Genomic DNA, 23,178 nt, shown 5'->3' on the forward strand with positions numbered 1-23,178 from the left:
TTTCTCTAAAAGCAGTTGCAGCTTCGCTCGAATGGCCAAAACTCTCGTTTTAGTCAGATATTGTACCGATCGTCACCCCGTCTCTAACGTTAAAAAAATTACTCTCTTCTACAAACCAATTCGGCTACTTTTCTGACTCCTTGAATTCCTGTACTCTCTACTTTGTACTGTCGTGACTCGTTCGTCGCATCATTTTGCAATAGACATATTTTTCTCCCCACGTTTTATTACCAGGTGTTATTTGCAGCGCGGACATCGCCAAGAGGGTCAAGCTGACACCGATAAGAAGAAACGTGTGCAGAGTCCCTGGCGCCATCGGAATCGACGGTGGTGTCGTAAAAATCAGATTTTATCCCCGACTACTGGATCACCGTCTCCATCACATTGTTCTTCTCCCAGCCATTTTGGCCACTTAGGGTTCGTGACATTTGACTTGGACTTCTCGCCGGGCTTTGGGCCGGATAATATACGCAGGGTGTGGGACTGGCCGACCACACTTTGGGTTTTGGGCTTTGTCGGGAGTTAGAATTGCCGTTGGACAGATGCACGTTATTGTTCCTGCTGTTCCTTGTGCTGGACCTGTGCACCTGAGAACGACGTATCGAGTTCCGTAACTCGGTATTAGTCACGTTGGTCACGACGGATTCGTCGTTGGTAGGGAATTCCGGACTGTCTCGACCTGCGCCGAATATGTGAGAGTTGCAGAACAACCTGAGAAAGATCCGCTTGAATTTTCGACCGAATATCACGTAGATTATGAAATTTACACTGCTGTTGATCGTCACCATTAGATTTCCAATCTGAACAAGCCACATCGGGATACTGTCGTAAAAAGTTTCGGAGATGTTCGTCGCTAGAGGGATTATGTTGCACACTATGAAGACTATCACAACGCACAACAGCATTGTTGCCAAACCAATTTCTCTCCGCTGGTGATGCGACAGATTCTGCAGCTCTTTGTTCGCCTTTCTCACCTGAAACAATAAACGTTCCATTCCTGGATTACTCCTTCTTCGATGAAAAGTTGGGACAATAACGCGTTTTCCCGTGATATTAATTCTGAGCAATAAAGTAGGAAACATTCAGAAATTAAGAGGAACAACAGGTTCGCAGAGAATGTACGCGAGTGCCTATTTATTACGTCAACTATCCTTCTTTTTTATCGATAAGTTTGACGAAGGAAAAAGCTGAAAGAAATCGAATTCCGAGAGTGTATCAAAGTTGGTTTAAAAGATAGAGATGAGGACACCAGCGGGAAGGATCCTTAGTTACGACCCCAGACGGAGGTTCAGATTAATCGTAAAAAAGATATAACTTAGTCTGAAAATATCTGAAATCTTTCATCAACGGCGCTGCGGTGTACTGACGATAAAAGTTACTGCGTTTATCAGGAGTTGAAGTTGCATTCGAGTTGCTCCGTTGGCGTGGAAAATCGACTTGTCACCAGGAAATTACTCCTCTGAGATAAACTTCAATGGAGTTCGGTCCGCAACTGAATAATAGCACGTTCGCAAACCGTGTAAAATAACGATTACATTTTGTCTTGCGCGTAGCCATAAACACAGGGTCAGGAAGTGATCGATGATAGTGACTCGGTCAAATCTGTTCAAAGAGTGGAATGTATAGAGCTTGAAGTCTTTTGTAAAGAAGCATACTGTGGTAGACACGGAGAGCCGCTTTAGGGTTCGGAAAAACAAAAGTCGAAAGAAGTGTTTACTACTTCGGGCTCCAAAATTAATTGACTTTTGGTCCTAGCAATGGAAGCGCGTTAAGGATAGACGCGAAGACTCCTAAGGGACGTTTGTAGCCACGTAAGAATTCTGTATCTTACAACCTTATTTATATCTGAGCACCGTTGCGAGAATAGAAGTTGCATAGCTGGACCCATGTGGCGTGTCGTAATTCGTAACGCATTTACGATGCTGTAAACATGCGCTAGTTTAACAGACAAGGATATTCGTCCTTCAAAGCTTGGGATAATGAGATATTACTTTTCTTTCCAATCTGGGATGAACTTTGCCGCTCCGGGCGGAAGCTACGTTGAATTTCTGGCGAGTCTCGCACTTGGACACATGAATTGCATGAAAAATCAACATCGGAAGGAACATGTCAGAATATCGACGATATGAAATATGGGAACTGATTATTCGCCCGTTGTTTTTCAACCGAGAAATGGCAGCATGAGAAAGATTTTCTTTTAGATTTCTCGAAAGTCAGGAATATCCGGCTGTCATTCAATTCGTGATGTGAAATGTTTCATTCGCTACCCATTCGCTGTCTGCTTGATGGAAAGTACTTGTCACAATTTCGTACCAGCGTACAGTTCGTTGCAGATTTGACCACCGTGTCCGCGATGTCTGCAGTATGTCATCGTTGAGTTACGTAAGGTGTCAAGAATAATGGAATTTCTTAAGTGCACCAACATGGCGGATTTTAGCAGACTCGTATCCGTCTCAGGTGTTACCACTATCCCAGGCTGACACAACTAAATAATGACCCTTTGCTCCTGGGCGAAGCGTTATTAAAAGCTTCAAGTCTCAAAACACTCAGCAGTAAGGACACAGAGGAACTGAGTTTCCAAAGATTTATCCTTCGTTGAGCAAAGCTTTGTAAGATAATCTGCGAGGACTGGACTCTTAAAAATTGCCTGATTGACTGTCGGTGAACATTCGCAACGCTGACAAACATCCAAAGGCACGTCGTCTCAGGAAAGATTATAACCGCGAGAGTATTCGGGGTAGAAAATAACTACGAACATGACATGGAAAATTTACTCATATCTGTTGGAGGGTTAGCGGTTGCGGCGATTTATCCCACGTGGCTGGCCTCTCGGTCAACTTAAGGGAACGATGTCATACTCGATGAGGTCGTTTCAATGCGAAGAAACACTGGCAACCCAACGCTTAGGTTAGTGGAATTGACGCTACGCCATTACAGAATAATCATTGCAGTTGGGACGCTTTTCCGATATGGCTTTTCGATATAGGCAGTTTTCGCGCAATCGTTCCAGGGAACTTTCCGTTTTTAAGGTTCGTGTAACGTGTGTACGCATCAAAAATGCTACAGCAGTCGGTAGTGAAATTGATGCATCTTAGCAAAGCTCGCACCACATACAATATATATTAGAACATAAGCATATAAAGTTGGTATTATAAGAATTATTTACTAAAATTTGAGAATTACAATACGTTCCAGCGAGGCTCAGTTGATTCCTTAATTTGAAACGTCATCTTAGATTATGGATTATGTGTTTTCCATTTTTTGAAACTTTCGTATGACATTTATTACGATTATCTTAAAGATTCGTCAAATTTTTTTCGCGAATATTCACCCCGAACGACATTTAAATTTACGAAACTATTGCGGTGCAGAAAGACCAGAAGGTGAGCAAAATCGTGCAATGAAAAGGTAATGAGCAAGACCTCCAACCTAGGCTTCTAGTCTTTGTCTCATTATTCACCCTACAAAACTTTCCAATCGCGATGGTGTCTATTATCAAGAATAGGTGCACTTAAAACTTATGACTAAGTTGTCAGTGTCCGTCACTTTCAAGCAGCAAGTGCATGTAGCTCGTGTTTCACACAAAGGCCGATTGCAGCACGCGAAGTTGCAGCTACTTGCTCTACGTAGAGTAAAATTAACCCTTAATTTAACCGACGATAAGGTATGAATACCATGAGCATTTAGGGGAAATGACTGACTGCTTTGAATCAAGTTTTATAATCTGACTATAGAGTAACGTTGGTTCTGTTTATTTTTTTGGAAATTTTATAACATTATTTCATCAGCAATCGTGTTTGCATCGAAGAATAGAACCAATCATCCAAAATTTTTAAGCAATCTGACAAATGTTCGGTGAAATGCTCAGCACTTTAAGAAAAGTCAGTGTCTTCATGGCGTATGTATAGACAAAATTTTAACTTTAGAAACTGTAATTGGAACCTCCGATTGTTTATTCTTCGCGAGCAATCTCATAATTGCGTAATTTTTTCCAAACGTCAAAAACGTACCGTCTGAACTATTTCTACTAATAGTGACTCATTTTGTTCGTGACTCACACCCTAAAATTCGCCCAAGATGAATTTTGTCCTCAGATTCTTATTTAATCGTGAAACACGTTGCGTGAAAATTTACTCTTGATTACACTCAGCGAACTTATATTTTGTTCCAAAACATAATGATAATATTTAAAATTAATTTCACACGATTCATAGAGAATCTATGAACAAACTCAATGCTTGAACACACAATTTTGAGATCCCAAGATAGATTTGTGATTTTATTCTTGTGTAGTTATTAACAGTTGAATTCTAATTTATGTAAATTCGATAAGGGTCTTCATTTTTCCAAGTCAAGAAGAAATTCTTTTATTAAAACTCCCGTTTTATTAACTTCAGTTTCTTTTCACTCATAGTTCCGTTTCATTAAATTTCATTTGCTAAATCCAACGCCAGCATACACGAGTGACAGTGATAAATGGAATAAAATAAGGGATCGTTAATGCGTACCTGTCGATATATTTCCATGTTGAACCATGTGAGCAATGTAAACGGAATGGCATAGTAGAAGACAAAGTACATCCAATTGATGTAGATCGCACGATACAATTCGTCAAGCCTCATCTTCGTTGCGTTTGCGCAATATATCGGCAGTTTGTACTTCCAGTGAATCTCCTCAGTGATCGTCATTTCCCAGAATCTGGAACAAGCAAAAAGAGCTCGTTAAAGTAGACCGTAAGCAAAGAAAGAATTTCGATAAACCTGCTCGACTTAATCGGGACCGCGTTTGAAAAGCGCATTATATATATTTCACATTATATTAATATATTTTCGCAAGCAGTGCACTAAAAATAAAAGGACTAAAAAAAGTTGTGGAAACGAAGTAATAAAAGCACCCTCAACGGGTTGAATTTCATGTGAAAACAGCCGGCCATGCTCAGCTGGTTGAACCTTGTTACTCACTTCGGTATGTTGTAGACTGTAGAGACGATGATGATGCAGAGGACAGCCATCCGCGCCCTGCCATACGTGCACATGGAACGTGCCCTCAGGGGATGACAAACGGCCACGTACCGTTCCATCGTTACAGTCAGGGTCAGGTAAACTGAGACCATCTGCGCGATCGTGGCCAACGGATACAAGAACTTCACCAGCCTTGGGAAGACGAAAAACTTGTAATTGAACAAAAGACCCGTTTGAGGATAGATGGCCGGGAGTCCGAAGAGAAAAACCTGCAACAAAGCGGCGAAAAAATGGGATTATCTTTGATGTTGCACATCCTCGAAGTTGAAATTTCACTGTCGCGAGCTAAATCATTAAGTATATACGGCCTTTGCGCGTGGTACACGGCAGTATAAGTCTGACATATGTGCATCAGGATTTTCGGTGCCGGGCAGAGAAGTTCCTTGGGCTTAGCTGAACTGATAATAATAATAATAATTTGTTCGTGCATACACAGGCGGAATGAATTACAAGTCCAAATCTCACGAGCTTGAAGATCCATGGATTTAAATCACTGTCACGTGTGGATACATAAAGAAACCTTTGTTTGCATACTGACTTGACGTCGTAGTGAAAAGTCATGGGAAAAACTGGATCATGTCAAGATTAGAAGGGCTTATAGTGGTCGCTAGAACGACAAAAAGAAGACTAAAACACTGAGACTGCTCCTCGTTCATTGCAGTAATTCCGACCAGTTTACATGCCTATATAAGACTATGGCAAAAGTTGGTATACCGGAAACGGAAAGGCTGCCATTATTCTAAAAGATAATCACCAGTGAAATCGGTCGATTTTGTAATTAAGGAAGAGGTCCAAATTGGGGTTGGTGGCGGTTTAGAGATTGCGTGGCATAATTGGTAGGCCGAAGAACGAATGTCGTTTCTGGGGTCAAGACGACGATTTCGGTGAGTGTCCGTGACCCCGAGAGTCCAATCATCGGAGCAATGCAGAAAATTCGATTCGCGCACGAAATCGTGTAGAATGAGAAATTGCGTGAGCCTAATGATGCAGAACCGGCGAAGACAGGAATGCAAATGACTTCGTGGGTGAATGATTTTCGTAGATGACCTGATAGAAGTCTTACGATCTACGCCGACGCGTGGTTACATTTCACAAGTGTAGAAACTTGAGGAGGAAAGGGCTTAGCGAAAGGCTGCAAGAAAGTTTCCGACAATGCTGCGTGGGGTTGCGAAAAGCTATAAAGCATGATTCATATCTGGGAAGGCGAATAAAAAGCAGGCTCCCGAAAGTCAAGGAAAGTCGTAAAAGACAGTGAAAGGCGTCACTGTCCCAGGATATTATTAATAATGTTGAAAACAAGCGATTCTTGGGACTTGTTGAAAAACAACCGAAGACTGTGGGTGTATAAAGAATGCCAGAAATCTCTCTCGGTTAATATCGAAGATATATTTAAAGAATCTTGTTAACAAAAAATCTATCAAGCTTTATTCCTGCAGTTTTCGAAACGTCGTACGAACGTCGAGTCGGGAATTACTCTTATAATTAATGTCTGTACCAGAGTTACAGGGTAGTTCCAAATACTGCTGTACACTCCAGGGAGTAAGGTGACGGAAAAGTTTGTATAAAAGCGGGAAGTTTCGAAATTAATAGCCCTGCTCATGTGCAGGTATGTGATCATACCTTTTACCTACGTTTTTTCAAAACTGTCTTTCCCTTCAACTTGTGCCCGCAGAAGTTCTGCACAACTAAAGTATCATCTAAAGGTACGAAACGAGTCAAGCATGAAGTCTCCGGTTCTACTTCCAAGATGTCTTGGAAGTAGAAAAACTCCCCGAAATCCATGTCGTTATTGATAAGACAGTTTCGGTACACGCGTGCAATGCAAGATTAATGGGACATCATAAACTTACCGAAGTTAGAATGAGGATGGTGTCGCATCTCGCTAGGCCAATCAATAAGTAGTTGATCGAGGACTTCATCTGAGGCCGGGAAAGTATGATCATCGAAATGATGTTGCCGAATAATCCGAACAGACCGACCAAATTCAGTAGAATACCATTGGTGACGAATTCTAAAAGGGCGCCATCTCCTACCAAACTATCGCATTCGAACAGTTGTTTGGTCGTGAAATTTTTCAAAGTATCGCTTTCCGTCGAGTCGTTCGTTGCACCTGAATGAAGGTAAGCCGTACTAGTCATTGGATTTACTGCGGACATTCTGATTCTTTCGTTCAGCGTACCGCATTGGTTCGCTGATTTTTTAAATGTTCGTCCAATGCATCTTTTTATTTTATTATTTATATTTTCACTCTTATTTTCGTTGATTATCGCGATTAATGATGCCGGATATTTATCACTGATCGGAAAAATTAATTTTAAGCATATAATTTTGCGTGGGTTGATTAGTTTTTCGATTACGAAATAGATAAATTTGTTGGTCCAGAAACACAGGCGGCACTAGGTAAGTTCATCCGTGCGCTAATCGCGTCATTTAAAAATTTTCTCGCAGTACAATTTAGGCCTAAGTTTACGTATCGTGATATTTTCCTCGTTGATTATCACCTTTTAAATTTATGCGACGTGCTCAGCGCGATCCGAAACACGGCCATGCTTGATTTTTTATTAGAAACGAATATACTCGCGGCGTATTTATCAATGAATAAGCACATTTTAGTCCCAATTGCGAGAGTCAATCTCACGCGTTCTTCTCAGGTCGATTCTCCCAATTTTTCTATCAGCGTAGTATATTCTTTGATCACATGACGCAATGTCACAACACTCGAAGTCGGATCATCCACCTCCAAGTTCTGCATTGTTCAGCTTTATGATCTGAAAAAAAAACACCACGGATTCAATTAGCTTATTAAATGGAAAGTAGACCATCAGGCAGGATGGAAAATTGAAAAAAAAATCAACGTCAACAAATTCGACTCTGCTAAAATTGAATTAAACGACGACGTGAACAGAGCTTCATGATGAGGGCGAACGAAACTTTGACCATTGGAAAAGAGCCGTATCGTCATAGTTTAAAAACTGAACTTGAATTTCCACCACTTGACTTGCTTATCGCATATTTTTATTAAATCTCACTACTAATTAGAGAATTGAATATTTCTTGAAACTTTTCAAGCCGCTATTTCAGTCAGAAGCTTTCTTTAACTCTTGGAAACTTTCATGAGAATTATCGAAATTCGCTACCGAATAAATTTTCCCTGATAAAAATCTTCAATTAACTTCTTGCATAAAACTTACTTTCGTCGGTTGAGCTTTACCCTCCCAATAAAAATGAGAAAACGATATCGAATTGAAAATAGTTTAAATTAATTAAATCACAGAATCTCCGGTAACATGATTAAACTTTCACTTCACTTCCATTGAAAGCAGCTAGATTGATTATCAACGACCGAGATAAGATTATACTATAATTTGCAGAAACTATGCAAAGTGGGGAAAAACATTGTCAACAAATAATCAATCCATTAAATTCCGATCAAAGTTTCTCACAGCCGTGCAGCGTCTACTCGAATAATTTCGTTAAAAGTACTTTCTTCGCCAACTAATTTTACAATGTTTGGAAAACCTTGCTCCAGCTATCGTTTTCCACTCTCTGACAATCTCCGTTGTTATTTTTAGAGGTAATTGGGTTCATAATCGGTCTAATATCAGACGCGGGAACTTGAACCGCGGACCGGCCGAGTAAACTTTTGATAAGTATGTACTTAATGAGAAAGCGGGCTCTTTTGTTGCCGGCCTGAATCGCGTAGAAAAGGACCTCGAATATTCTCTCGGGAAAGATGAATGTTCGGTAAGTGCTCCCGACGGGCGATAATTTTTATCGAAAGATTTTCAGCCTCCTCGGGTGAACCAGCGTCAACCGCTTTGCTATCTATCGTTGCTTATTTCCGGTCCCAAAGTCAGGCAGTGCCTGCCACTCGTCTTGGTTATCCCAATTTCTTTATTCGTGACCTAGTTTTTTATCATTGTCCCGCTAAGTGAACGACCAGCGAGATTCAGACTCCGAATCCCCCTCTGTACGCATCAGTCTGAAACGTCTACGTCACTGATGATATTCATGGCTTCTCTTGAAACGAGGACAATTATTTCAGAAGACCAATAACTCCCTCTTGAATTCAATTTGAAATTACATGGAATTGAACGCGTCAGAAAAAAGAATCTAAAGATATAAGGAATAAATACCGTCACGACAGGAGTCGGAATTATTTTGGGTCGAAAACTTATCTATAATGTGCGAAAGGATCGATTGGAAATACTGAAACGTCGAGCTTTGCAGGATCAGTATTACCAAGAGATGCTGCAAGCATTTGCAAAATTGCATACCTTGGACTAAGGCTGAATCGTGTCAAAGCGGAGAAGACGGACGGATTACGTATAGGTACAGCTGAAAAATGTCACTCTATCGATATTTCAAAGAGGTTGAGAAGTGCAAGCCGCAACTTTCAGGAGCAAACTCTGTATCGCGGAATTTCCAGCCACGTTCCTTCGCTTTCTTGCGCATATGAAAGGAAATTACAAACTTCGTAGAAGGTATGCGTTGATATTGCCTGATGACGAGGAACAACGTTCCGAGGAAGATGAAGTATAAACGCATTTATCTCCGGTGAGTTTGAATTCACGCAACGAATCGAAGAGCGAATTATCCTGGCGAATTTCATTCGGTCGAATATAATTGTCGGAAAATTCAATATCGCGCCTGGTCGAATAGCAAATTGTAAAATCACACGGACGAGCGGACCGCTAACGAATCGACTGCACATTTATACGGTGGGTGATCGAGTTTCACCAGCCTACCTACGCCCTCGACAATAATCGATGATATTTCGGTTGTTTGCACTCGGCGAATTTCAGTGAGCAGTGCGAAATATGTGGGCGTGAAAAAAGCAGCTCGAAGAAGCGAAAGAAGAACCACTACTGAGCACGGCGTAGGTCGGACGATAATGAACGAGAGGGTTCGTCCAACCAGCCACTTCAAAGAAGCCTCACTTGGCACTTGGCACTTGTCACTTCTACAGCCCTGTGAATGAAAATTACGTGAGAGCAAGTTGACACCGCGTGGGAATATTTCGCATTCGCGTAAATTCTCCTTTGTACTTTGGAAATGCCGTGGTTTCGATGAATATCTCTTTCTCAGAACGAAATGATGGATGGGCAGAATGATTGGCTGGGTTGTTACTAAATCCATAAGTTCGAGACCGAGCTAAAGAGTGAAAAGTCGTCGAATAAAGGATTATCGTTTTTTCCCAAAGAGTGTGAAAAGCAGAGATACGCATATATGCGTGAACTCACCCCGCGAATCGCGAGTTGCCAAATTAAATGACGCGAAGCGATATGCGACGGGGGAATTTTCATAAATCTATGAAGCTTAACGTGGCAGCTTTGTGACGAACGATTCGTTGCACAGCGTTAATCAAGTATGAAAATTCGAAGCGGCCAGATCGTTAACGGCATCGTTAACCTCTGCGCGAACTCGTCAAGAATGAATTGGATAATTTTTGCGAGGCGGGTTCAAGCTCAAGTAGTAAGAGGCAGGTGCCGGTCGGACAATTCGACCGATAGTTTAGTCGGATCGAGGCTCGTCGCGAATAGCGTTTTCCCCTCCGTCGGTGGGCGGAATGCCAAAGTATGTATTTTTGTTCGCTGTCGCAAATTCTGACACACTCCACGCCTTAGCGTCTGCAGACCCTCATCCGCGCCTCGGGCACGACCCATTTTGGAAATAGTTGGGAAAATTTCTCCTCGTGGAATAAAAGAAGCCGCAAGAAATGGACGTAAATCACAGCGATTGTGAGAGCTCGGGTGTGTGAGGCATTTGCAAATTTCAAATGGGAAAAGAGGTATCGTAAGTATCATGCGTGGGGCGGGGTTGAAATTCCGAATTTGAGAGGTTCCGAAAGCGCCAAATTCCAAATTTTTTGGTTGTGAAACGTGAAGTAACTCAAGTTCTGGAAGTGCAAAAATAGAAAATTTTAAAAACTAAAAGATACATGTTCTGAGAATTATCGAAGATTTTCAGTTCTGTGAATTTCTGGTTTAATATCTTTACTTCAAGTTTTGCCACCAAAAAATGCGGAATTAGGCGCTTCCGGAACTTTTCAAATTCTGAGATTCAACCCCGCGCCTCATGCATGGCAGTTCGAGAATTTTTGTTTACGACGTAGAAATCTATCATTAGGGCGAACGCACCTAATCAAAATTCAATAGATCATCAAAAGCGTCTCGAGATTGCTAGATCATTCTTTTTGCGAACTTTTCATAGCACCCGAGGAGTTCTTCGGTGCCAAATTTCATTGGCAATTTCTTCTACACCTGCGTGGCTATTACCCACGCGAAAATTGTTAGCAAGTCAGTGACTCAGTCGTTGGTGTAAACCGTACAATATTGCTCATTTCACCAAGAAATAATAGCAGATATTATTCAGAATACACCATCTCGACGTGGCGAAATGAGAATACTTGCGAGGTCGTTGTCTTGGGGTTGAAATTAGCCAGGTTTCGGGGCTGAGTAAGGATGGCGGGGAGCCGTGCATCCCTCAAGTCTTGAGACAAGTTTGGGTGGAGTTGTCATGCCAAGAATCACGAACTTCCCAACAATTTCTCCACGCAATGTCACGGTCAAGAGGGTCAATGGAGGCGCGTATTTACGACCCCAAGTGCCATCGATGCAGACGTCGTTACATACTCGTACGTGTATAAATTTGCAACTTTCGTTGCTCATATTTTCTTGACCACCTTATATACCAATTGCAAATAAGAAAGGACGGGCCGTAAGTTTATTGCTGGAAAGACTTGTCCTTAGTTATATGCGGATGATGACGTGGAAGAAGCGGGGAAGCAAATATGCTTGTGTATTTCTGGTGACAGAGGCAACAGCTGACCTGCGAGCTACTAGCTTTTATACGCAAATACTTAAAGTTATCGCTCGTGCCGGCAGCAACTTTTTATTTCACTTGACGATATCGACTGATCTGAAACCGCATATGTTTCGCTCCAGTCGATTACTTCATACACTTATTTTAATTTCTCGTGTCATTCCGGAAGCGCGTAATTGTTCATTGGCGAGATATAGTCGGAATTATTGTTTATTATGGTATGGCGATACGAATAGGCAATCTGAAGCATTTGAAATGAAGAAAAGACATCGGATCTACTCGTATTAACGTAGGAAAAAAATAGGTACATCTATTTTTCAACAATTTCGCCAGAAAATACCCGATACTTTAACCTATTTAAGCGACGTGATGTGACGTAGCGCGAGACTTTGATTTGTACGACATATTATAATAGCCATGTTATATTTTTAGCGAACAGTTGTCGATTAAATTTGTTTCTTTTTTCTTCTCCAGCCAAATTTCAAACGATGAACTTCTGATAGAATATATATGAGATGAATAACAGCTGCATAATAACGTGATAACTTACAAGTGTCGGAAGACATGTTTTTAGATTTATTAAAAACGAAATTTAAGGCGTGGATCTCGACGACAGATCCAGATGTGATGATCAATTTTCGCGTTTGTAAGTTTTATTCTATAGTCAAGAAACGATAAAGGTGACATGAAAATAAATTACTATTCGAGGCCTTCTTTGCAAAGCTGCAGGTAAGTATGAATTTGCTAAAAATAAAAAGATCATCGCCACAGCTTAGGCGAACGATTTTTCATTCCCTAAAAATATTCGGGGTGCGTTCATCATTTGACATCCATAAATTTGACGAAAAAGAAGAATAAGGAGTGAAAAATAAATCTAATATCTCGAAGGGAGGACGAAAAATTGGCGCGTGGTAAATCTGGATGATTCGGTGCGAAATGACCCTGCTCAAATTTCGATACACAGGAACGATCCTGTCAATTTCGGTTACAAACCGTAACCGAACTTTAAACGAGGATATGGCAAAGCGTTTATTGCCCCTTATCCGAGTCAACGTGGTTTACTACTCTTCGAAGGAAATTGGTAATAAACTTTACACTTCGTACATTGAACGATATTTTCACGGCGGTTTTGATGCTCTTAAAGAAATCGAAACAGGTATTAAACTCACGACAGAAACTTAAAGTTTGTTGTACTCACTAAATTTGCCAGCAAATCTTAGCCTAATTTTTATTACCATATTGTGACATAAAAGAATTTCCATACTTCCGAGCTTTCGCTTCTAAATTCAGTTCTATGAATATTTACAGGAAGATATACAGCGGCGAGAAGTCGGATAAACTTTCACTGTTTCACTGAAGGATAAATATTTTGGGCAACCCTTAATATGCGACTGAAGAGTTGTAACCAAGATTCTATGGGTGAAACCGCGTACAACTTAATCCGGACGATACATTACACACATCCCGCCTGCCTGGAGAAACTCGCTTTTCCCCCACACATTAGGCCAAATTGTTTTAGGGAAACTCCCTCCCTCTGATTACCAAACGATGTGCTCACGTGACCAGCTACGAGTAGTAGATAAAACAAACTGTAATTACACTGTTCGACCCGCCGAGATGACCCTCTGACCCTAGTCTTAGCAGTCTACAGCTGTTCCAATTATTCAACTTTACGTATATATGTGTCATACTATATTCAATATGAAACTACAGTTTGACGATTTCGAACATTTTTTTTTATTAACTTTTTCTCGCGTGTTACTAATTTTATGAAAACGTCCAGGATTGAAGATTGCATTTGCCTATTGATGTAATTGAAACATAACAAGCTTGATACGTTTGAATTGTAAGAGACGTCGAGTTACAAGTTCAACGACTTGCTGAGAAATTTTCAATAATCTTTCAGTGTTAAATTCTAATTTATAGACTTTTTCAAACTTTGATCATGGTGTTGGAAAACAAAAAACTAATGATGCAAATGTTCGGGAAAAATTTGCATTCGCATTCGGGCTCGTTTTCAGTTACATACGGTGTACACGAATTATTACCAGCAGCTAAAGTTGTCAGCACTTCTGCTATCGTTTCGAGATTGGAATGTGAAAAGATAAGAATCGATTACCACTTGCTGCATGAATTAGTCGAAATAGAGGGAAGTCAACATGCCTTAAAGCGAATCGCAATTCCGATACATCCTTTCCTATTTTAAACTCGAGTTCACAGTGACAGTGAATTTGGTGAAAAGCCGAGGGTTGAAATCCTCAAGGTGCGGACTCACGGAAGGGGAATTTCCCCGCGCAATTATCAGAGGTATCCGATTACCACCTATCCTGCAGCTGAAATATAAACGCAGCGTCGTTAAATGTCGGAAAAGATTTTATTCCCGAAAGAGATAGCATTGACTATACGCATGGCGCGTTGTACGAATTTAGAGAGAGGGATTCGAGTCGCTTCAGATCCCTGTGAAAAAAGTTGGACAATAAAACGCGGCATTGTGAAGTAATTGAAAAACTAGGAGAGAAGAAAAGCTGCGGTAAAATATCCCCCACTGATGTGCATAAATGGGGTTTCCGATTTAGAAACTCGAGCCTCTGCGGCTGCAGATTACCAGATATTAAAAAGTTGGTGCTCTAGCAGAGCTCGAGAAGCTGCGTGGGATGACTCGATGTATTCTTACGATCCGAACGCGGTGGCTTTGAGCGCTCGAAATGTTGCTTTACTGCGTTTTTTGTATCTGGCAAACGCGTGTCTTCGCCCACGAAATTCCCGCGCTTTGTGCATGAGAAGAAAGTACAATTTTTTCACCATCGAAGCTCAGGCAATATCTATCTATTTGTAAAAAAAAATAATTGCCAAACAATTCGCGAAGAGTTGAAGAGTTCGAAAGTCGATATTGGATCGATAGTTTCTCATGAGAATAACCACTTACGCAAAAATTGAACATACATTTTTTTAATTGGGAAACTTCTTCACTCGCATCTGGATTACACCTTGAAAAATAAAGGTATTTGTTGTACGATTTAGGGCTCGCGATAAATCGCTACGTATGTACGTATGTACAAAGGCAGTTGCGGAGTAAAAGCAGAGAATGCAGGAATCGAATTGGAGAACTGTTTTACGACGTGAGTCAAGCTGGGTCTTGAGGGTTTGAGAAAAACGGAAAGGGAATTGTCACGTATCGGGAACGCTGTCTAGGACCGACCGGAAAATGGTCGGCAAGGAGGTTTGGAGTCTTGGGAGTTTCAATTTATCTCCCCAGCCTCTAGAGTCGAGGCACTTTTCCAGGTTTCTGGAGCAGCAAACTTGAGCGAAAATTCTCTCAGTCCATCTACACGAGAGACGAAATTCCGGATTTCAACGGTAAGTTTATCGTTTCGGCGGTTTGTTTGCCGAAATAAATATATTTATATATATATTTATTATTGTATGATATAATGCGATAATAGTTTTGTAAAATACGAAAATATAAAATACCGGAATTATTAATAGAGGCTTAGATATCGGTACTTCGTTTCAAATCCCTTAAAAATTGTTGAAAATCTCGTAGATTCGATCGATTTCACTCTACGACTGTTCGATTTTTTTGCACGACTATTTTTTCTTACACATTCACTCTAGAAACACTATTTTTCTATTATGTTCGTATGGTTAAATGTTTAATTTTACGTTGCGCCGCTATTGATTATGATCAACAAATGGTAATACTAATTTCACTGGCGAAAAAAAACTTTCTATCAAATATTCTTCTGAAGAAGTCGAGATATCGTAGAGTGAAATGGATCGATCTACCAGATTTGAATCGCAGCATCGAAATCTAAGCTTTAGTTCACGATTTCAGTATCTTTGATTTCTTTATTTCGAAAGATATCTTCGTAGCTAATTAGGAATACAATAATTTGATAGATATTCAAGGTACGACTAGCACGTAATGAAATGATTAAAACGTGTGAAATTTTCAACTACCAACATTATTAACTGGTGTGAAGACGAAGAGGCAGCAGCATTTCGCTTTATAAACTCGTTGCAAAAAATAAACTAGACGACATTATCCGGCATAGAATGAGATAAGAAATTTCCGTGTTACGCTTGTATTCAAAGCCCATCAGGCAGCAGCGAGTAAAAACTACCGAAGTGAAAAATTCGGATAGAGTGACAAGCCGAGCTGGGCGTGTGTGTCTACTTTTTCATACATCGTAAAATATATGTTTGTTAGTCGAGGTAACGCGGGTCCGGATTTGATTAACATTATGGACGTATTAACAACTAGCTCCAAAATCCAGCGCGATGTTGTTACTTAATTTAGCAAAAAGCTGGCAGGTTTTCCAGAGCCTACCGGCCACCAACCATCACACTTGCGAGAGAACAGCAATTAACCTTTGCCATATAGGCTCAAGGTCACGCAGGATCCTCCACTCCCTGTAGAAATGGCGGTAAATGCGCGCGATTTACGCCACATTCATTTTAGGAGATCCACGTAAAAAAGCTCGTTTCCGTGCCTTCTTGTTTGATGCCTTCGTTTATTGTTGCAGAAGCTAGATGATCCTCAAGCTTTTTTTTTCTTTCCTTTTTTCTCTATTCATTCCCCGTTTTATCATACCGAAAAAAAAGGGAAGTCGTTATATCAACCCAAAAAATTAACAGTACACTTTCTACTTATCGTTAATGTTTCTCTTTTGTCTACAAGTATACGTTATTCCTCGTTGGTTTTACGATTTCTCTCAACAACCGTGAAAACAAATTTTTTTACGGTATATTAATATACGATTGAAATTATTTTCCGTATCATCATTAATTTCGCAGACATATAGGTATAGAAAGAATTTTCGCATCTTGCAGAGTATTTAGTTATTCGGGTTGTTATTTTTTTAAAAATGGCACTAGAGATACTGCCTGATACAGTATGGGAAAGGAAAATAAGAAGGGGAAGAAGAAAAGGCGCGACGAAAAAGGAAACTCAATCATCCAAAGAGACGGCTGAAAGCATCGGCGACTTCTTGGAAACGATGACGATAGCATAGCAATTGCGCTCTGAAGAATGGTTGCAGAAATAATTGCCGTATAAAAACAAAAAGTGCAAAAAGTTATCACAAGCCAAGAATAAACTTGGAATTGTTGAACCGTGAAGGGCTCTTTAGCTGCCTTAAAATAAACCAGAGTGATGAATATTTTGTTGCTAAAATAGCACGGAATAAATGCCACTCATGCCATTTGTGCTTTCGTTTAGCTTCCGACGAATCGCCTAATGCAGCGACGTGAAGTTTCCTGACGCTGCAGCTGTATCGATTATGAAAGATGGAGTGTTTGCTGACGAAGGCGCACTGCACTTATCCACCTGAAATTTACTCCTGATAACGTTACTATGCACTATGTTGATTTGATATTGTTTATCAAAATTATCGCGAAAAATTATACACGGCTTGTCTGATCAACCGACGATCTATGCGTTACACGTACTTGTCTATGAGTTTCTAAGAGTAACCGCAAGTAACGAACAAACGTCCGATTGAGTATGAAGCTTAAATAACAGGTGCGATAGCTTAAGAACGTGGAAATTTTACGTTTCGATGCCTAATCTTAATCAAACTACATTTGTTTGTCCAACGTATTCAATTATTTCCATCAATTACTCATCAATGATGATTAAGATATCATGATTCTTTGTTCAAGTGGGCTTCACAAATACCGAAGTTAAGTGTTTGATTAAATCTGTTTAAAACGAGTAACAATTTTCGACACATGACCAAATCTTAATCACGCTTTGCATGTTATATACGTACGATGATATTGAACCCAATTCTGTGAAACGATGTTGTTCTGTCTGGTCGTCGCTTTAATTGATTTTGACAATATTTCAAGTACAATTTCCAAGTGAAGTTGCAATTGGGTCACCTTTATTGTATAAGTGTATATAATAGTACTAAATAAGATTGGATTGTTCAATTATTTCAACCACGTAATGGAGTAATTTGATTCTGTAACGTGGCAGTCAACGTGCAGACAGCAATTAGGCACATGTTTTTACAGTGTTAATAATTTTAGTTTGAAAGCGTTAAAGCAGGCATGGAAAATAATAGGTTTGCGAATGATTGTCGCCTGCTTTTCACAAGGCTCTACAAGCCTTTCTTCTACGATCCGCATCGAGCTGTATGTATAAGCAGTAACGCTGAAAGGTGACATCTGTCGTTTACGCCAGGATGATATTAAAAGCTGTAAACTGGTTTTACGGTCTCCCGTGCCACCGTTAATAGCTTGAATTAAGGATGAAAGAGATTCAGATTCGTCGGGAACGACGTCAGGCGCCGCCGCGAGTCTGGAGAATAATCCCAACCTCGACTTGTTAGCGCTGAGCTGGAAGGAAGATCAGCTCGCGTATCCTTAATTGGGCGGGGGCAAGGATCTCGGATGCTTAGCCGACTCGCAGGAAGAATTAATGACAAGTGTTTCGCCAGAGTCGCACGTGACGATCCTCTGCCTCGATCCGTTGATTAGCCACAAGCACAAGACGAGCACAAAACGGAAAGTCATTAACGCACCTTCATTTTCTAGCCCCCGATTTTCCCTATCGCAAGAAACGTTCCTTGGACCGTTTTATGGATTAAAGTATTACACAAAATAATTAGGCGAGAAAAATTATTAAATTTAGTGCGAACAGCTTTAGAATGAAGAAAAATTAAGGCTGATTTACTTCGACATTATTTTCGAACAATTCGTTATTCAAATAATGCGATGTGCATTAAAAATAATACGTGAAATAATATGTGGGCCGCGAGGGGCCAAAAGGCAAGAATATCCAAGAGATCTCAAAGCGAGAAGCAACGATGCGCAGTCCCTCAGGAGCACTTTGAAAGCTACCCTTGTCTTCGGGGGAAAATTACAGGCAAAGCGGATGGAGAAAAGAATGAGGAGAAGCTAAGGATGAGAGCGATCGCTGAGAATTGGACAAAACGCAATCTCGGCATGCCGGTCCTCTGCTCCAGATTTTTAGGGGGATACGTCTCTGTTTTGCGAAATCCCATCCAGAATATCCTGCTGGAAGACCGTTGTGCTCTTGAACAATGTATAAGCGAGTAATTTTGGCAGATGCTTGATTAGGTCATTTGCTTAATTAAGGGGACGAGCAAACGCAAAGTTTGGCTAATTAAAAACCCGCAGTCTGAAAAAAAGTTTGGGGAAAGAAGAAAAACCGTTTGAATAAGCCAGAAAAAATAGTTTGCGCGATTCTTTTCATCACCATAAAAAGGATAAAGTCTGTCTGTTTGTCCGACAAACTTCCGCGATGATTCCGAAAGTGGCCGAGTGAAAAATCTCATACCGATAAGAGTTGGCAGCCGGAAGAAAAAGTTTTGAGAGGAAAATTAGAAAGCAAAAAAAAAATGTATACATTTTTTTTAGAAATAAATATATAAACTGGGAAAACATAATTGTTTATTTAGAGAAAGTAGTAAGAAGGAAAACGTATACGTTTTTCGGTAAAACATTGAAAATCGAAATGGAAAATCGAAATCGACGAGAAAATTGAAATAACACAAACTCAGATATTAACAATTTGGTAAAAGGTATTACAATAAGAACGTTTGAAATGATCGAATTCCGGTGTTTTTGATTCTATTTTAATATTATTTGGCCTATTTTGCTCACTAACTAGATTCTGGCACGTAGTCTCAAAACATTTAAGAATTTTCAGGCGATCTCTAGGGATCCTTATGGCGTAACGGTTATAATCGCATGAGAAAAACAAAAATTTCATGTGATTGAATGTTTTACTTGGAAAACTTTTTCCCAAATCATTGATGTCTAATTAGCTTTTGCAGTTCGCAAATCGTCTAGGGATGTTATTTTGTTTCTGTTCGCTAATATCATTGAGATAAATAATATTGCTTGAGGTTATTAAAAGTGTTTTTTAATCATCTTTTCCAAACTCGTGATTCAGAGTCTGGGTCTGATTCGTCTTTAAGAAATATCTCAATCCTGCATCCTGCGATACGTAGCTGACAATGAATGAGAAGTTGGTATTCATCGGGTGAAATGCATTTTCGGAATATTCTGCAGCTATTTTGCCGAGGGTATCAAATGAGCGGATGGAATTTTTCGAAGGGTTGGTAAGGAGGAGCTGAATTGAAAATACTGACCGAAAAGCGTCCGGGATATAAGCAGACCAAATTATCAATGACATTAAGCACGATATCTGGATTATCTAAATTCAAAACATCCTTTCAATTGCTGAGTTACGAAAGAACCTCCAGGGTTTCATGTTCGGATGGCTAATTTGCGAAGATGCGGACCTTATATTTCACTCAAGTTCGAGCCATTTAAATTCTGATCGAAGAATCAAAGCATTCTCGAGTCGGCGTATGGGTAGAAATGGCACAAAAAGCTTTTTCCCAAATCGTCAAAGATCCATACAATATGATTTACGATACGATATCCGTCCTTCGACATTTTTTTAAAACCGTCAGTCACAAGATTTTGAGAAGAAAAAATTCTCCTATGAATCAGTCGTGAAAATTATTCTCGTTCTCCGTTTGCGACGTTAGATTTCACCTATGAAATTCTAAGGGAACTTAGGAAAACACACTTTTTGTCATCTCGTTTATTAACGAATAATTGGGAAGACGAAGGTTTAACGTAGGTAAATAATTAATCTCATCACATTCAGACTTAATGCGCTGACGACGCTTGTACATTTATCCTGGCGCTTTAAATTTACCCCTTTGCATAACTTTTATCCACCATGACGTTCTGTATAACAGTCAAGAGATGAAACGAGGGAAGAAATTTATCTCGCAAGGTTCAGGTATAATAAAACGTGACGGTAATACGTGTAGCAAAAAGAGGATAAGTTTTTGATACGTGATCTCAAAAATTGACCGGATATCAGGATATTTCCGGTAAATTATATGGTTTTATAGCTTATTGATGTCAGCAATAAATTCTACCGTTTTTCTTTTATCTATGTGATGTCGTAAAAACAAATTATTTTCTTTCAAGAAAAAATGTGCGTGTCATTTATGGTACAACTCTAAACACTTATTAATTTTTTTGCAATTTTATCGTAATATCCGCCAAAAATCTGATGCAATATTTTTACCCATTTGTGTTAAATTCGTCGAAATTTGGCTTGTTTCCGGTCAAATAATTCTCTAATATTTGGTTTATGATATATCCGTAATATAAGAGGGAAACGTTGTGATAAAAATTGCTCTTTTTTGTCTTCTCCTCTCTCCGTAGAGCGGGCAAAAATAACACAACGGGATTTCTACTGATCCGGAGTTAATTTATCTCAAAATTCGGAACAAGCCAGATTATCCGAAGCTTATTCAATCCCAGGATATGAAATTTGAAAAACACACGTCACCGAAATTTTGCGATAAAAACTATATTTGAATATCATATCAGGCCGCGAATCGTTTTCTCTGACAATTTCACCGCACGTGGGAAGAAGAAAAAAATTCAATCAAAATCACTCTTGTATAACCGGCGGCGGAAAAGAAACCCTTAAAAGAGGGATATGATAACGGCTGAAAGGAAACCGATAACGCGTTTCGCAGATGCCGCAAAGAAATCTCAGAGGCTCATCATCGAATTTAGCAAATTGAATTCGGAAGTGATTCCTGCACAATCTCACCGTATATTACTTTCCGAAAAAAAAAACCGAAAGAGAAACAAAAAAACTAGGAGGCCCAAAGCCAGCCCTGCAGTCTTTCGCGGACCGTGAATAAATCTGTAGATTTTTTCTGGCAATTAAACTCACTTTCCTACAGCTTTTCACAGCTTCCGGAAATTTCATAAGCATAACAGGATTATGCCGAGGTTTTATCACCGCGTGAGAATATCCAAGAATAAATTAAGACCCCAAAGCCTTCGAAAGGTTCGACGCATTGTGTTGTGCCGATCGATAGTTTTTCCTTATAAATAAACCGATATATCGAGTTCTTTTTTGATTTATGAATTATGATTTTTTAATTTTTTCGACGTCTCACACGAGAAGAGAAAAAAAAAGAAAGAAGGAAAGAAAAGGAGTCGACTGTCTGTTATCTATCACGTTTTTTTCACAGCTCCACTACAGCGACGAATTTCAAACCAAATGGAAATTTTTATTTTCTACACATTTCTTACGGTGATATATATTTCTTTGTCAATTCCGTTTTCTTTAAACTTTTCAACAACACGGGTTTTCTCCGCCAAGGAAAAGCGAAAACGGAAATCGCGCTCGATCAATTCTACACCGCGGATTCCTGCAGTTTAATTCATTGCCGAGATTTGTATTTTTGCTGCGTTATTAAGCGTAGATTGATTGACATTAACACCATGTTAATCGGCCAACGTAAACACTGTAACAGTCCAGCATCCCAAGTCGAGTTATTTACACAGTGGGGAAATTATTTTTCCACACACCGGACACTCTATACAAATGTGTATATTTCAGAGTAAATAATTCCACGGTCGATAGGTATAACGAGATACACAAGTTACGTCTGTCTTTGAATTTCGAACAAATAAACAGATTCGACGACGGAAGATTCTTCATCAGACACACATGCACCGTTCATTATTGTACGCGATATAATCGTCAGGACTTATTGAAATATTTTTCATATCCTTAGAGCATATAATGTAGATATATATTCACCATTTATCACTGTCTATTTTTCCCCCGCGTATATGATAATCTTCAAGTCGTAAATCTTTATAAAATCACACTGAATCACTGCACCGCAGTTTTGTAGCATGATAATTTTTTAATTTCGTTATTAAATCTCCGCCCGTTATATTACGTGTGATATTAAAATCCAATTTTTTCGACGCACTGTTTGCAGGAGTTTACAAAAATCGAAGTAAAATAAAAAAAAAAATTAAAGTATGAATTTCACAAGTTAAATTTAACGAGAATTACTCAATCATCGTTTAATTGAGATCTAAGAGAATTTTGCAAAAAGTTGACTCCAACTTTCGTTCCGAACCGTACTTTTTCCGCAAGTTGCGAACTCGCTCGACAATCCTCAACGTCTATCATCTATCGTCGAATTCTAACGATCCAATTGTTCGTTGTTTTCCCCCGTCAAAGCGTGAAACAATCTTGCATACCGGATACCGGCCGGTCTAAATGACGGCCTCAAGTCGAAGCGCTCACCTCGGACAGCGCACTGAACGACCAGCTCCTGGCGAAGGTCCGCGTCGACGGTCGCCGGGGTGGCGTCGTAGACCTTGGCAGTGAGTTTCGCCTGCGCTCTAGCGACGTCGTCGAAGCCCGGTGTCAACTAAACGTCGCAAATCGCTTCTTCGTACGTTCGAGATGCGCGTGGAGTTTAATCTTTCACGGTTTCTCACCGAAGAC

General features: G+C 39.9%; 1 protein-coding gene across 2 annotated transcripts; it reads right to left on the bottom strand.

Moving 5' to 3' along the window:
* Positions 1–206: 206 nt before the first annotated feature.
* Positions 207–22,636, bottom strand: LOC124407179 (FMRFamide receptor). Of its 2 annotated transcripts, none has more exons than XM_046883045.1 (5): positions 22,474–22,636; positions 6,872–7,789; positions 4,962–5,230; positions 4,509–4,698; positions 207–974 (listed from the first exon to the last, which is right to left on the bottom strand). In XM_046883045.1, exons 2-5 carry the CDS (start codon positions 7,175–7,177, stop codon positions 360–362), a joined length of 1,380 nt encoding a protein of 459 aa, XP_046739001.1. In that variant the 5' UTR covers positions 7,178–7,789; positions 22,474–22,636; the 3' UTR covers positions 207–359. The 2 variants fall into 2 exon arrangements, with proteins under 2 accessions (XP_046739001.1, XP_046739000.1); XM_046883044.1 differs by lacking the exon at positions 22,474–22,636 and adding an exon at positions 21,869–21,987.
* Between the last annotated feature and the right edge of the window lie 542 nt (positions 22,637–23,178).

Source organism: Diprion similis, chromosome 6, assembly GCF_021155765.1.
Source record: "Diprion similis isolate iyDipSimi1 chromosome 6, iyDipSimi1.1, whole genome shotgun sequence".
Taxonomy (NCBI): domain Eukaryota; kingdom Metazoa; phylum Arthropoda; class Insecta; order Hymenoptera; family Diprionidae; genus Diprion; species Diprion similis.

Excerpts from the sequence above, each read along its gene's own strand:
- LOC124407179 (XM_046883045.1), bottom strand. The coding sequence starts at position 7,177 with ATGTCCGCAGTAAATCCAATGACTAGTACGGCTTACCTTCATTCAGGT. Across the intron at positions 5,231-6,871 it reads CCATCCTCATTCTAACTTCG|GTTTTTCTCTTCGGACTCCC; the intron begins GTAAGTTTATGA and ends GCTTTGTTGCAG. Across the intron at positions 4,699-4,961 it reads ACAGTCTACAACATACCGAA|ATTCTGGGAAATGACGATCA; the intron begins GTGAGTAACAAG and ends TGCTTGTTCCAG.